At 42.3% G+C, this 15,431-nt stretch overlaps 1 protein-coding gene across 40 annotated transcripts in view; it reads left to right on the top strand.

Moving 5' to 3' along the window:
* The window catches only part of KCNMA1 (potassium calcium-activated channel subfamily M alpha 1), a 744,819-nt gene that overhangs the window by 586,600 nt on the left and 142,788 nt on the right, over positions 1–15,431 (top strand). For 20 of the 40 annotated variants that reach the window (XM_019657020.1, XM_019657009.1, XM_019656998.1 and 17 more), the window contains exons 17-19: positions 928–939; positions 8,003–8,089; positions 14,107–14,183. In XM_019657020.1, coding sequence (XP_019512565.1) covers positions 928–939; positions 8,003–8,089; positions 14,107–14,183 — 176 coding nt within the window. The remainder of the gene's footprint in view (positions 1–927; positions 940–8,002; positions 8,090–14,106; positions 14,184–15,431) is intronic. The other 20 variants (XM_019657024.1, XM_019657023.1, XM_019657013.1 and 17 more) reach the window with 1 other exon arrangement.

Raw genomic sequence — 15,431 nt, 5'->3', positions numbered from 1 at the left:
GTCATCCCCCACCTGCCACTTTTTGGTCATAAGGATGGGAAGAGAAAGGCTGTTAATGGTTGAGTGTGAATACACTGTCGCCATTCTCATAAAAACAACTCAGATCTTTTCCTGAAGACGGAATCTTTTCTTGGAATGACCCTCTAATTAATTCACAAATTGGACATGTTTTCAACAAAGCCCTATTTTCAGATAGAGTTTTTTAGATTCCCCCCCCCCTCCAGGAAAGGGTGAAAAGAATTTGTTTGGCTTTGTTTTGGCTTTCTGTGTTTCGTTGCCAGCTTTAACCCTCAAATGTGGCTTGGTCTCAGTGTGGAAGCTCATTGGTTCTTGTGGAAAAAGGTGTGTTTGAGGGAATGTGGATCACGCCTCTGAGAAAACACAGGACTTACCAAACACAATAGCCATGCTTAAAAGTATCAAGTGTTTGGGGCCAGCCGAGTGGCTCAGTTGGTGAAGAGCTCGCTCAAGAGTGTGAGCTCTGAGCAACAGCGTTTCGATTCCTGGCCTGAGCTGAGCTGCCACTGAGCTACCAACAGGTGGCAGGATGGCTCAGCTAAAAAACAACCCCCAAAAAACCGAAAAGTATCAAGCGTTTGACCCTTCCTGAGAGAATAATTTTGATTGTTTTTCTTCATTTAAAAAGTTCCCATTTATTTTCCACTCACATTTTCTAAGTGACCTGGTGTTAAGATCCGGAAACCCCTGCTTCTCCTGCCCATGACCCTTGCCCCCAGCCTGCGTTGAACCTTTATCTTTTATTGTTTCACCCCATGATACTGTTGCCATGCTTTGCTGAGAAACCTTGTTTTCACATGCATCCTTCAAATAATTTGAAACAAAGGTTTTATTTCTTCTTTCCCTCTGGTGTCAGTCAATTTACTATCAAATTGTTTGATTTTAAATTCTTTTTTTGTCGTTTTGCAGAAGCCGAAAGCGGTATGCACCCTTCGTTAACTTTCCTCCCAACCTCCACCCTCTATCTTCACTTCTAACCACAGGATTAACCATTTGCCAGGAATCCAGGAAGATGGAGATTATATATATGTGCATATGTATATATAATCTCATTTCCTTGTCTAGTGTATATATATATTTATATATGTATATTTATATATAAACCCCTCTCCAACTAGAGTACATAAAAATCAAAAGTAGCATATTGCTTTTCTTGTTTGATTTGTTGTTTCTTTGGGATGATGCACTAACTTCTTCGCAGGAAACCTAAAAAAAAAAAAAAAAAAAGGCATGATCCTGTTTTCAGTCATGGCACCAAGGGTGGGAACAAATGCTATTCAAGTTGAAAAGGAGGACACTTCTCTCCAGCCCTTGGTGTCTGTGTCCTGTCCCGATGTGTCTTGGTGTCCACCAGCCTCTGTGGTGCCATCTGTCTACATACCACATCCATATTCCCAGTCACCTGTTCCTCCCCGTGTCCAGTTTCCTGTGTGTAGAGCAGAATTTGCCGTCCTTTTATCCACAAAACAGAGACCAAGTCCTTCTTACACTTAACTCTTCCTTACGCTTGTTTTGATAACATTTTGCCTGTTTTCTTTCTTGGACAGTACTCAATACAGACCTAGGACACTGCTATTCAATTGCCAGATTATCACATCTGATTTACTGAATGAGTACTGTTTGTTGAGATGAACTTATGGCTTTATGTTTTTCCTAGTGTGTTTGGGCTTATTTCTTAATATAAAGTACCTCAACTCTCACCACCTGACCTCACCCTGTTTTGCTGCTGTTATATGTTGCATGAAGCATGACCAACGTCTCATCAATCGTTTTTTTTTTTAAAAACTTTTTGGGTTAACGTTTCCCGGGTAGCTTTTCAGTAATGTGTTCTCTAAGGAAGTATCGTTGAAAACATACTGTTGAGATGCCTATTTGTTCATCTCCTCCAGAGTTGTTTTTCTCTGTGGTTGTAATCACTGTCACATGTTTGTGTTCGTAATCGTGTATGTGTGTGTGTGTGTGTGTGTGTGTGTGTGTGTGTGTATGTGTGTATGTCTGTGTGTAACTCTTTCCAAAGTCAGATTCTTCTGTGATGTTTTGAGTAGATGTGTGAGCATAGAGGTGGCTTCCTGTCAGTTTGGTATTATTGAGAATGATCCAACTGCAAGAAGTTACTGCAACACTTCGCATCTTCAAAAGTCCACAGTGGTTGCACCTCTGCTGTTGGCTTTTGGCCTTTGAGTCCTTTTATCTTGTGGTGAATGCATGTTGTGGTGGAGGCATGACTTGTCCTAAAGTGTACCAGCAAGTGACATGGCTTGCTCCCAGAACCAAATAGCCAGCATAGGCCTTTCCAAATGAACTATCGCGTCCCCATCCCATATGGGCACTGTTTGCCTTATGAGCAAAATCTATTTTAAAATGCCATTTCTAAAATGATGACGATGGGATCAGGATATGCAAGTCCTGGTCCATGTTATCAGTGGTCCACAATGGCGGTCACTTGGGCCTGACCACCTGGGAGCAATCTTTATGATGCTGTCTCTGTCAACGAGCTTACGTATAGTGAAGTGTGGAACGCACACTGTGGAAACTGTGTGTCTAGTTGCGTGGGACTCCAGCAGCATGTATTTTAATGCCCAGAAGAAATGAAAATTTCCAGAACGACAGTAAGATTTAAGATTTGAGGTTTCTGGAGGCTGTGCCCTAACACAGCCCATAAACTGCAGGGCAGTTGTACTCCCTGAGAGGGGAAACAATTAGTTCAAATAAAGTCCCACCCACATAGCAATAATATATAGCCTTGTGTGGTCAGCGAGACTGCTTTCGGTGGCGTGATTCCTCTGGGCACAGCATGAGCTGAAGCCCTAGATGGTTCTTATTATCCTCTTGCTCTAGTTAATGAAGTCCCATTAGCTTGCTAGACACAGATATAATTACCATATTATCAAGTACAAACTGTGTTCTCATGTGAGTGATATTTTTGTAATTGCTTAGGGAATGGTACATTACACCTACCTGAAATTGAGTGGGGGAGGAGAGAGATACACACCTGTCATATGTATCCGTAATGGATAAAAGTTTCCTTTAACAAATATCTGTTTCAGTGGCATTACTAATCATTGGTTGTCTTCAAAAGCAGCAAACAAGTGAAGTTTATGCTAATTGAAGAAGAAATAACTAGATGTTTCCTAGTTGTTATGCATAAGTGGTGGAGGAAGGGAATAAATCATTTCGCCCCATCGAGCCCCAAATCTCCATCCTGGCCGAAGTTCAGCAAGAGATACACAACGAAATGGGTTACAGCTTGAGACCAGGCTCCTGCAGGAACCCGGCAGGGACATTTCCCTAGTGGACTGAGCCCCGCTAGCCAGGTTCCTGGAGTGTGTTTTATGTTTAGGAACACGTATCTCAGTTCAAAGGGAGTGGTGTTTTCAATATTGAAATCAATTGCTCCAACTCCCCAAGTAGCTAGCTGTTTATATATTTGTATATTTACATATTTACACTTAATGTCTCTGGGATATTGTCAGCTTGCTTTCCACCCGCCTAGAGGAGGTGTGGTTGCTTCTTTGGCAGGCCTGACTGATAAGAACTGCAACTTGGTCTTTGAAAGAACAGCTGTGACTACCTTTCTCCTTACTCGACAGGGGAAGGAACACTTTTGGAATTGAGACCAATGACATATCTTTCACTCATTCCACCAATAGTTGAAAAGTGCCTATTGCATGCAGGGCTCTAAGCTGGCTACTATGAGACACTTATTTATAAAAGTAAACTTAGTTATAAAAACAGTATGATCATGCTTTTCACTGCTTTACTCAACTATGAGTTCCCTACAAAAAAATATACAGTAATACTTTGGTTTGCGAGCGTAATTCGTTCCAGAAACAAACTACTCGTATTGCAAGACATCGCTCGTTTACCACGTTAAAATGTATTAGAAATGTTTGCTCATCTTGCAGAACACTCGCAAACCACGTTACTCGCAATCCAAGGTTTTACTGTATATCTGCTCCATGTAGTGGGTGAGGAGTCAAAGAATCAGTTTCAATACGAGGCTCAGAGCGAAAGAAAAAGAGAAAGCCAGAATCCTTGGGACCACACCAGCTTTGTGCCTCCAGCTGTCACTGAATGTTTTCAGTTGAAATTAACAAGGTCATAGGATAAAGAAGATAATTTATAGGTTTTTGGAAATGAGGGAAAGTCCACTCCTGCCAAGAAGATGTCCCTGTCGGAATTCTGCTAATTGATAAATGGACGTTTTTTGTAGAGATTTTCTTGATTCTTCACATGACACATCTTGAAGTTTATCTCTGATAAGCGAGTGAATTAGACAAAACTGGAGCCAGAGACTGATTTAAAGGCATGCGCAGGGAGGGAGACTTGGCAGTCATGAAAACAAACAAACTTAACATTGGGTATTTTAAGAGATCAAAGATCTTTGGGAAGATTTACATATCCCCATTAGGAAGTCAATAACATATTCTCAGGGTAGTAGGCACTTTGCAGGGGAAAAAAATACTTCTGTCTAGGATCCTTATCTTTTCATATTTTCAAAAAGAAGAGGGTTAATATTTTATTTAAACTTTCTAGATTTGGAAAGTATATAGAAGGCTTAGTGTTTAAAATATCAAGAAGAGTAATATATTTCCTCCAAGAGTCTTTGAAACTTTGTTTCAAATACACAGGGAGTATTATATGCAGTGGTCCCCTGCAAGCATGTGCACTGTGCTTCTTTACCAAACCCTTAACTATAATGAGTGGAATCCAGCACAGGGAGCATCTTTATGTATTGTATCTAGATTTCTTTCCCTCATTATTCTCAAGTGCTGGGCTCATTCTTTCCATCCCCACCCAGAAGGCTGTGTTACTCTGATACAGCTGCAAATAATGCAGCTCCATGCTTCACTAGAGGTGATTTAAAGCCTCTCACCCCTGTGCAAAAGAGAACAAGAGGACATCCTAGAATCACGTGGTCAGTGATGTCCTTGGAGGTGCTTTCTCTCAGTGCTTTACGCCATCAGCCATAAGGTTTAAGGAACAGAGAGGTGCTCCACTGTGCAGCCAAAAGCCAGTCCAAATTAGCCCATCTCCAGGAGTCTTGCAGGAAAAAAATGTTTCAGAACTGCCATCAGTAAAAAGGTCTTTCAGTGCCAATAGGGTGCCTCCTGGGTAGTTTCTTAGGACCAAGGACAAAATGGAGAGCTGTGATGCTGTGAGAGATTATTTATCTCTCGTGTAGTTATTGTAATTACCTGCTCACTGTGAAAAGTGACCATGTATTAAGGATCTACTATGTAGCAGCCACTTAGCACATAGTTATGTACTTACCCTCTTAGCAACACTGTAAGGTAGTGATACTCACCCATTGTACAGATGAGGAGAATGAGGCTTAGCGACATCCACATGCCCAAGTCCAGGACCTGAACCCACAGGCCTGACACATGTACCTGCTTGCCTAACCAATATCAGCACCGATATTGAACACACATCTGCCTTCCACCAGTGCCCAAATCTTTCCTCTCCATCACATTGACTTGACTAAAGCAAGCTTGAGGGCTGTAATAAGTGACCTCAGCTTGGAGTCTCTGGAATGATGATCCCAAATTCTCACTGTAGGCCAGTACTTGTTCACTGTTGATAAAGAACAGAGGAAATGATTTTTCATTGATAGGAACCTCACTGTGACCACTATGACACAGTGGGATCAATCATTGCTATGCAATTAATGAAGCACATAATATAAAAAAGGGAGCCCGGGTTCTGTGTGAGCCTTGTTTTGTGGATATATGTCACCAAGCCATGGATGAGTGTCAGATTTCTGCTTTTGAATTGCATTGTTGAAATTATGATAGGATTTTTTTTTTCACTGAGAAGCTTTTTTTACCTCATATGAATACATGTCAACATGTAGCATTTTTCAACTTTAACGAATTAGCTCCTTTAGAGTCCAGAAGTATCTGGAATTCTTCATTCTGTCCTTGTCCATCATTCTGGAGTGTGCAGGTCTTCATCCTGTAACTTCATCTCAGATGGCTAGGATGTTTTGTTCGAAGCTGTGTATTACATTTCATGGGGCCAGCTAAGGAAAATGTGATAATTCCTTTGAAAGTGAAATACCCTTTTGGGGTTTTTTTGGCAATCACAAATAATAAAAGGGACAATAACCACTAGGCATTGAGCCTTCTATCCATTGTCTTGCTTAATCTTCTGAAGAAAGACTACAATTTTCGTCATCCCCATCCTGTAGGTAGGGAAATTTAGTTCCAGGGAGGTTTAGTAACTTGCCCAATGTCAGCTACTGAATGGCAGTGCTGGAATTTGAACTTGGTTTCTGCTTGCAGAACCAGGGCGTGTAAGCACTGCCTTGCAGCAAAGGGGGTAAGAAAGTATTTGTGAAACCCACATGCTGCTTTCTTTCTAAAACATTGCATTGAATTGGCTTTAAAAAGGAATCTGTCCAAACTGTGTATGCTCTGGCCATTTTCTCCTTGGGATCATGAAAAGTCAGAGGGCTATTAGACAAATGTGACGAGTTGGTGGAGGGCAATCAGGAGGTGTGTGGACAGCACGGCTGCCCTTTACAAGCTGCTCTGTTAGTGTGGCCTGCTGCTTCCCGATTTGTCAGGAATCTCATTGATGCCTGGGGTTCTTGGGCAGAACAGCCGAATCTTCATGAATTCTTGTTATTATTTAGTGTTAATAATAGCGATCACACAGGATTGGGCTCCTTCTGTCAGATCTTGTTATGGGTAATAGTTCTTGTGACCACAAACAATTATTTTTCAGTAATGACCTACTCCCTTCTCCCAACAGAATAAAAGTTCACCTGGGTCCTTCCTGTATTGCTACAAATGCACCATTCTGTTGGCCGCAGCACTTTTCTGGAATGGTTTTACCAGCAGAAAAGGATTGCATGTGAATCATCCTCCTCCATTTTGATTGTTTTAGACAGGGAAGGACTTCCTTTAGCCTGACTTCAAACATCTATTACACTCTAAACACCTGCTTTTCAGGTCAGACTCCCTGCATTGTATCTATTGCTGCGCTGAGAGCCCCTACATTGTGCAACCATTCAGCCCAAAGCCTCATCTCAGGCTGTGCACAGAATTCCTGGATTCTGCTTTTAATCTGCCAAAAATTGAGCTTGTTTGTTTCATCCATTTATTAGATTAGGATACATTTATCTCTTCTGTCAGTCCAAACACAACTTGGTCAACTAATGTGTTTACACCATTTTGGAATAAGACAGTGTATACTTAGGTTCATACTTCCCTGCAGGGGAAATTTTTTAAGTATAATTTACTTTTGTTTTCTAATTATAGTTTTCCCCAATCAGGACGTACTAGACATGCACCTTATTCAAACACTCCCATACACTTTTGTAAACAGCGGACTGGAATAATTAAGTATTTCCAATCGCTGGCATTTTTCTTTTTCACTCTTCTGGTAAATCTAGCTCTTTCTACATAGGTTGCACAAGGAATCTACTTCCATGTCCTTATCAGTATCATGCAGATGTTCTGTTTGCTTCTGCATTGGTTATGGGTGTTTTGTACCATTCCCTGCAGTGAAATGTGGTGTGTATACATGTATGTTCCTGTATGCATATAGGGGTCCCATTAATGCTCTGTCATCTAACAGAAAATTGGTGTAGCAATAGGTTTATTAGACCAATAACGCTCGATGTTGACCATCAACAGCAGTTTCCAAAGGGGTACGTTATTAGGAACTTTGCTTCAAAGTAAAAGCCCATGATGGCAACCCCATTATACAAACCTGGCCCTAAAAACCTAGATTTGCTTTGATTTATGCAACTGGGAGTGTGCCAACCTGGGAACTGAGCAGCTGAGCTTTCTGATGACATTATCTAATTAAATGTGTGGGACACTAGACATCAGGCCCTGGACAAAATCTTTAGGGAAAGCATTAGACTAGTGGGCCCCCTATACAGTTAACAGTACGGTGTAGCCTTTAAGGTTTTACTTGGAACATGAGCTCATCAATGTGTCTTCTTTGTTTGTTTTTGTTCACTGAGCAGTATATTAATTAACCCTGGAAACCATCTTAAGATCCAAGAAGGTACTTTAGGATTTTTCATCGCAAGTGATGCCAAAGAAGTTAAAAGGTAAGAGTTTATTTTCACCTGCCTTCTTTTCTATGCCAGCCATGGATATCTTGAGTCACCAATGTGGGCATGTTTCCATATGTACAGGGCCCCAGCTCCCAAACTTCTTAGTGTGTCGGTGGGCCAAATGGTGCCAAATCTCAGGAAAAAGGGATTGTGCTTTCAAATGCTTCCATGCACTCCTCTTCACATCTTTGAATTAGAATAACACTTTGGAACTAAGAGGGCCTAGTTACTTGTTCCTCTATTTCCCAAGGGAGGGAATTGAGTTCCAGAGCGCTGAGTGATGGTTCAAGGTCATCCTGACGCTGAGTAACCCAGAACAACATAACAGAGGACAGCTGGCTCCTCATCTGGTGTTCTTTACTTAATTATTCAGGCAAATTTACTCAAGAATTATCAGTTTTCTACTTTAAGTGTCAAAGGGAATCTCCACAGAGGTTTGGATTAATTTCCGATGAAATGCTAAACTGGGTATATTTCTATTTGGGGTCTTCTAGGTAAATCGCTGAGATTCTCAGGTTTGATTATTAAGCCCCTGTGGGTACAGCCCAGGATTTCTTTGGCCTCAATGTTCTATGACACTTATATTAGTATCTTTAAACCTGTTTAAGCAGCCAAGGAAATCCTAGGGCTCTTTGCAGAACACCGTGGAATACTGTTATATTTGATTCTACCCTATGAACTAGGAACAATTTACGAGCAGAAAATTGTGACTCAGATGATCAGATAGGTCACTCCACTCAACAGTAACATTGCATCAAATATTTTAAATAAATCATTAATTGGGAAGGTCCACACTTATTTATTTAAGCCTGTTGTCTTCATTTAATGAGCTCCTACTCAAAGCCAGGCCTGTGCTAGGGGTTCTACATTCTTTATTGCCACTCCTCAAAATAACCTTGTAAGGTAAGTCTTCTAAAACACTGAGGGCTTTGGTTTCCTAATCTGCAAAATTGAGATAAATGCCCAAGCCACGGAGCTCGTAAACAAGTGGCAGAGTCCGGATTGGAACTTGTCTTTCCTTTTCCAGAACGCACACTTTCTACCAAATTTAATACTGCTAGCAAATTCTATATAGAGTTTAATGTGTGTCAACACTGTTCTAAATACCAGGTACCAAGTATTGACGAACTCATTTAATCTTCTAAACACCTTATGAGATATATAGCATTAGTATTCCCATTTTACATATGAGGAAACTGAGGCACAGATTGGTTAACTAACTTGCCCAAAGCCACACTGGTAGGGAGTAGTAAAGCCAGGATTTTAAACCAGGAAGTCTGGTTCCAGAGCTGACTTTCTTAATTGTTTGTAAGAGGTAAGCCTGACATGCTGAGCACAGAACTATGATATTTGACAACTGATGTTTAGTATTTTCTCCCTCGTCAACCACTCTTGCAAACTAGCCACGGCCAGTTATAAAAGCTTTCAGGAAAAAAATGGGTAAAAGAGACAAAAAAAAAGTATCCTTAAAGCTAAACTGTCTAATGACTTAAGTTTACTTGCACACATTGGGAAAGGATGGCCGTCATTCAAGTGTGTGTGGGAGAGGACACCTCCTTATCTAGTGCATGGATGCCCACTGTTCTGCAGAGCACCCCAAGAACTGGATTCACCCGAGAGAAAGGTGGGGAGGAATGAGACTGAAGCCTCCCCAGGTTGTGCTCACATCCAGACTGAGACACAAAAGCTGGAAGCAGCATCTCAGCACCACGAACAAGGGGCTGGGAGGCACAGCGGCACCAGAGATCACGTGCATCTTGCACGTAGCCAGTACAATGTGAAGATCCCATTTGTGTAATTCTGTTTCCTATTGCATCTCTCACTAATGAATGTCACAAACGCCAGGCAGTCCAGAAAACAAATTACCTCCCGTATTAGGGAGTGCAATATGTCTCATTCCAGTGCTTTATGGTATTCACGAATACATGCTGACAAAATCAGCTATAGCACCAGCCTGTAATTTTCCGTGGTGTGGGATGTGGCAGAGCAAATGCTGTCAGTTAGGGGATTTCAAATAGATGAAGACTGCAGAAAACCACAGAAGGGACATTGGAGATTTGAAGGAAACTAAACAAGTTTTGTAAAAATGGAAAAGTAGATCATGATCCTTTAGTATTGAGTTTACACCCTTTGTTGCAAAAAAGCAGCAAAAGAAGTTAATGGATTCTGGCTCATAGAAACTTTCAGATGTAATGTTTGGGGGAAAAGACCATGATGATTGAAACCATCCAATTGCAGTCTTAACAAGATCACTTTGGGATGAGCATTTGGGCCCTTGTCCTTTTTCCCTTGCCACTAAATATTTTGCTTTTAAAATAACCTTAACATAGTCTTTAATATAAGAGTCATAAAGTGGTGCCTCATTTACTCAGTTTAGCTTGTAGACATGATTCATTTGAGTCACAATTAACAAAAAATAGCCCTCAAGTTGAAGAAGCCCTAATCTTTTATATAAAAATCCTTATTACAGGTCTCTCCTGAAATACTTGCAGATCCAGCATTACTGGGCAGCTTTCTCATACTCATTTGTTCATCAAATGTCACTTTCTAGGACACTCTGTACTAGGGTTAAGCCAGGGAAATGGTGGTGAATAATGGAGACAAGTGCCTGCTCTCCTGGGCTCATGTTCTAAGGAGGAGAGAATTGGAGTTGTGTTTATTCATGGTGCAAAGAATGAATGCATCTGGGTCATTGATTTAGATGGGAACGAGTTACACACACACACACACACACACACACACACACACACACATTTTTCCTTCTTTTACACTCCTCTTCCTCACTCCATTTCCATTTGCATGGCTAGCCCTTCTCATCCTTAAGATCTCTGCATAAATGTCACTTCCTTATAGAAGCACACTTTCGTCGATCAGTCTAACTGAACAGGTACTACCTTCTGTTATCATCCATCCCTTATGCCTAGCTGTTATCTTTTTAGACATTATCATCATTAGCAATTATTTATGTTTGTTAAATCATTATTACCTGTCTCTGCTAATAGATTCTGAACTCAAAATAAATGGACAAAAAAGAATAGAGACTTGATTTGAGCCTTATGCAATTGGGTAGATGACAGCTCCATCTTAATGTGATGGGGAAAATGGGAGGAGTAACAAGTTTGGGGTGGTAGGGAATTAAGAATCCTAACTAGGCTGTGTTAGGTAGGAGATATGTACTAAACATACACATGGAGATGTCATCAAGACAGTTGGATCTAAGGTTCTGGAGTTCTAGGCAAAGGTGAGGGCTGGAGATGTAAACTTGGGTACTGCATCCGTGTGGGTCCTGGCAAGAAACACATGACACACTTACATGGAGAAAAGGAGAGTTTTATGAAGAGAATCTCTAAAATTGTGGGGTGAGACTTAAGCATAAGCAACAAGGGATGGCAAAGCGCCCCATTGTTACCAACAGAGGGGAGCCACTTTCAGCCCTCGGGGAACATGGACTGTCAGAACCAGACAGAGATTGTAGTGTAGTCAGGGCTGCCTCACAGGAGCTGCGTCCTTCGGTAGATAGATGGCGCCACTACCATTTTAAGACCTGGCAGGGAGGAACTCATCACTCCTACCCTCCAGTCTCCCGCTGGCTGCCCCTACTGGCCAACCACAGTGAGAAACCATAGCACAGGAGACCCTAACGGCCAGCCTTTTGGGATGCAGACCTGGTCTTCCTGATGATGTCTGTGGCAAAGCCACCAACTGAAGACTGCTTGAGGAAGGTGTGGGTGAGAGGGGGAGGAAGTGGAGAGGAGAGCCGAGAGGGCTGAGACAGGAGGAGGAAATATGGCATCGATTCTGAGGAGTGTAGGAAGGCCCCTGGAATCCACGGCCATGGAATTCAAGTGAGATCAGTCAGCATGATTGTTTCCTTTCCCCAGCAGCACTCAGCTGCTCAGGTGCAGGTGTGCAGTAAGGCAGGGGCTTTGCCAGATGGGCATGTGAGAGGCAGAGATGGATGAGGAAGAGAATGGTGCAGTCAAAGAAGTGCCACTTGACAAAAATCACCTGGAGCTTAGATACTCCGCCCTCTCCAGTTGGGGAATGTGTCACCAGGTCACCACAGACCCCCATCCTCACCCCATTTTGCTCATTAACTTTACCTGTCTGCCCCTATGGATATTTCACTTTTAGAATCCAGCTTTAATTCCTGAAGTAATCATACTTTATCTTTTCAACAGTCTATTCAAATTCATCATCATTTCATCATCTCTTTAGTAGAGATGTGTTTAAGATCTTGGACTCTGGGACTAGACTGAGTGGATGTGAGTCCTGGCTCTGCCACTCAGCTGTGTAACCTTAGGCAAGTAGCTTAACTTCTCTGTTTTTCACTTTTCTTATCCGTAAAACAAAGATAATTAGCATATCTCCTTCAAAGGATTGTTTGAAGTTCAATACATTAATACTTATAAATTCTTAGAACAGTTCCTGGCCTACAGTTTGTGCTCCATAAATGTTAGGTATTATTATTATTAATATGTGTAGTAGCATCAAGTGAGGGAGAAAACGGCCAAAGGAAGTGGAAGCAAAACCGCTTCCTCCTTTCCTGCCCTTCCCCTTTCAAGGCAGGTCATCACTGATTGCCTTCTTAGCCATATTGCCACCAAGGGCGAACAATCAGCCACCTTTTCTTTGTTTGCAACCTGGATGAAAACTGGCATTTAAAGAAATAGTGGATGAGCTGCTAGGCTGGGAAGAGCATGGGGCTTGGCTCGAGATGTCCTGGGGCTGGCCAGGTTCCAGCACAGGATGACTGTAGGCAGGTCATGACCACCTCTCCCATTTACAGATGAGGACACTGAGCTCCAGGGACTTCGGTGCAAGATCTCAGATATCTTTCAAATCCCAAAGTCTTACCAGTGGCTTCCAAGTGTGCCCATCATAAGTGTAAGCCCTGTGAAAAACATAAAAAGGAACCCAGAAATAAAGCAGCCAAGGATTGTGTTTAGTTCTTTATAGCCTTGGTCAAAGAAGGACCATGTTTATCCCAATTTTGTGTTGGGAGCGGTGAAGGTGTTAAGCCAGGGATTATGTGAGTCCCTGGACCCAGAAGGCTGTAAGGTTGTTCCAATGAATTTTATCACCTCCCCAGTACTGAAGGCACACAGGCCTCCAGTGCTGTTTTTCTGGGCCCTGTGCATTTTAAACAGTGCTTGAATGACCTTAGTTTGTCTCGTCCAGAATGGCCAATGCAATTTATCATCACATAGCGGCACGTTAGTCAGACGAGGGGGGTTTTCCTGTGGATTGATTGCTTCCGCTGGGTCTCCTTCTACCCACCCCAAACCTGTAATACCCACTGCCCACCCCACTCCAGTAGTGAGCTTCGCTGTGCTCCATAGTAAGAAGAAAACCTTCATTTATTACATGTTCTCAAGGCTGGATAGTATGGAAGTTGGTCCAGTCAGTTTGGGAGTAAATATGGGCTATGGAATCTCAGAAAGAAATTGACAGAGGAACCCCTTGATTCATCACTTTTGATTTTGCCTCTCTGCTCTCCTCCTCAACCTCTGTCACTTTGGCTGAAAAGAAAAAGGTGCTTTCAGTGGGACAAGGCAAATATGTTTATTTGACTGAGGAACGTCGTCCTTTGTGCCCCTTTAATATATAGTTAACCAGGCTGAGGATTTCAGAGGTGTATTTAACTTCCCCACCCAGGGCCCAGAGCTGGTTGCCCTCATGTCCTGAGAAGCAGCAGTGAATGTCGTCCTCAAAAAGAAAAGAAAAGCGAGCAGACCCAGTGTGTCACATCAGCAACCTTTCCCCCAGTTCCTTTTCAAATGGAAGTTTATTAAAAGAAGCACTAACTCAAATTGCAGAGACCTGTGTGTTTGAAATAAATGGTCTTGCAACAAACATTTCCGTCTGTAAACGTCTAAACCTTTCAAAAGATTAAAGGAAATTGGTGCTGGCGTGTTTCATTAATTTGGCACCACAGCGGAGGAAATGTGGTACTCATTTCATTTGGGTGGATTATGAAATGTGTCAGTTTTTCCATTCTCTTTCTCCAGGGCATTTTTTTACTGCAAGGCCTGTCATGATGACATCACAGATCCCAAAAGAATAAAAAAATGCGGCTGCAAACGGCGTAAGTAGTGTTTCTTTCCCCCCTACTTCACTCCCTCCTCCCTTCTCCCCAAATCCATTTCCCTTCTCCTTTTCCTATTAAAGAAACACTAAACATCAAGAATTTTCTTGAATATGTTTATGTTTCACCCAGCAGTTTATAGAGACATGAAATAAATACCTGTCTTCACTTTATTAGAGCCGAGGTTGAAAAATCACCACTATCGACACCTAGGCGTAAACCCAAAGCCTAACCCCACTCCTTGACTCTAAAGGGATGCTTAGGTAGAGGTGTCCAGTTGAACACAGTACATAAGTACGGCGTGTGAAATGGAGGACAGCTAAAGCCATGGAGGACGAGTGTTTTTGCAGTGGTTTCCAGTGGATGGGGTGCTGCCAAGTGTAAAGATGGCTGTACTAGGGCAGAGAGGGAAACTGAGTCTGAGGACTCAGTCTCTTAGGAGCTGACTCTCTTTCCATTTGGGATTGCTGCAGGTTTTGATACCAAAGGCCATAGCTTTCAATCGTGACACCTTCAGACTAGCCCAGAAAGAACTTGGCCATCGCCAATGGACTTTATTTGTCATTGCCCCAGTGACCAACCTCAAGCACCATTGCTCTTTGGGGTGACTAGATTGGGCTTAGTAGCTTCTGGCATATCCTGTTTCAAACCCCTCCCAAAGCAGCTTGCCATTGGGGCCTCTTGAGGAAGATATAGGAAGTCAGGAATATTGGATTGTGAACGCCAAGGAAGCCAGGATTTAAAGTGGGCTCTGCCTTGTGGATGCCAGGCCTTTTGCAGCGATTGTGTTGCATTGCCTGATAGAAATTCTTCCCAACCATAGAGAAAATGGTAATCATGACACCTTCCTTTCTATAGTGATTTAGTGTTTTTAAAGCTTCTTATGATCTTGACTTTCTCTGATCCTCACCATAATCCTGCATAATTGGCAGGGGATGTTATTCACCCCATTTTACGAAAAGAGGGAAGAAAGGCTGCACATTTAGTGAGAGGATGAGATTGCCGAGAGCCACGCACACCCAAAACGGGGGTTCAGGCTTACCCGAAGGCCTCTCTTGATGCTGTGCCCTAATCCTTTCCTTTAGGAGGAAGGTCAGAGTGGGTGGCCTGGGTTTAATAAGCAAGAACACAGTTATAAAAGGTCATCCCATAAAATACTTTTTCACAGCAGAAACCAAATGAGCAGCCTCCCTAGGCTTTGCCTTCCAAAGCAAGGGCTTTATTCAGTGCCCTCCACTGCACAGTGAA

Source organism: Hipposideros armiger, unplaced genomic scaffold (genome assembly GCF_001890085.2).
Source record: "Hipposideros armiger isolate ML-2016 unplaced genomic scaffold, ASM189008v1 scaffold_272, whole genome shotgun sequence".
Classification (NCBI taxonomy): domain Eukaryota; kingdom Metazoa; phylum Chordata; class Mammalia; order Chiroptera; family Hipposideridae; genus Hipposideros; species Hipposideros armiger.
The sequence above is the reverse complement of the archived record's forward strand: the minus strand, read 5'-3'. Positions and strand labels throughout refer to the sequence as shown.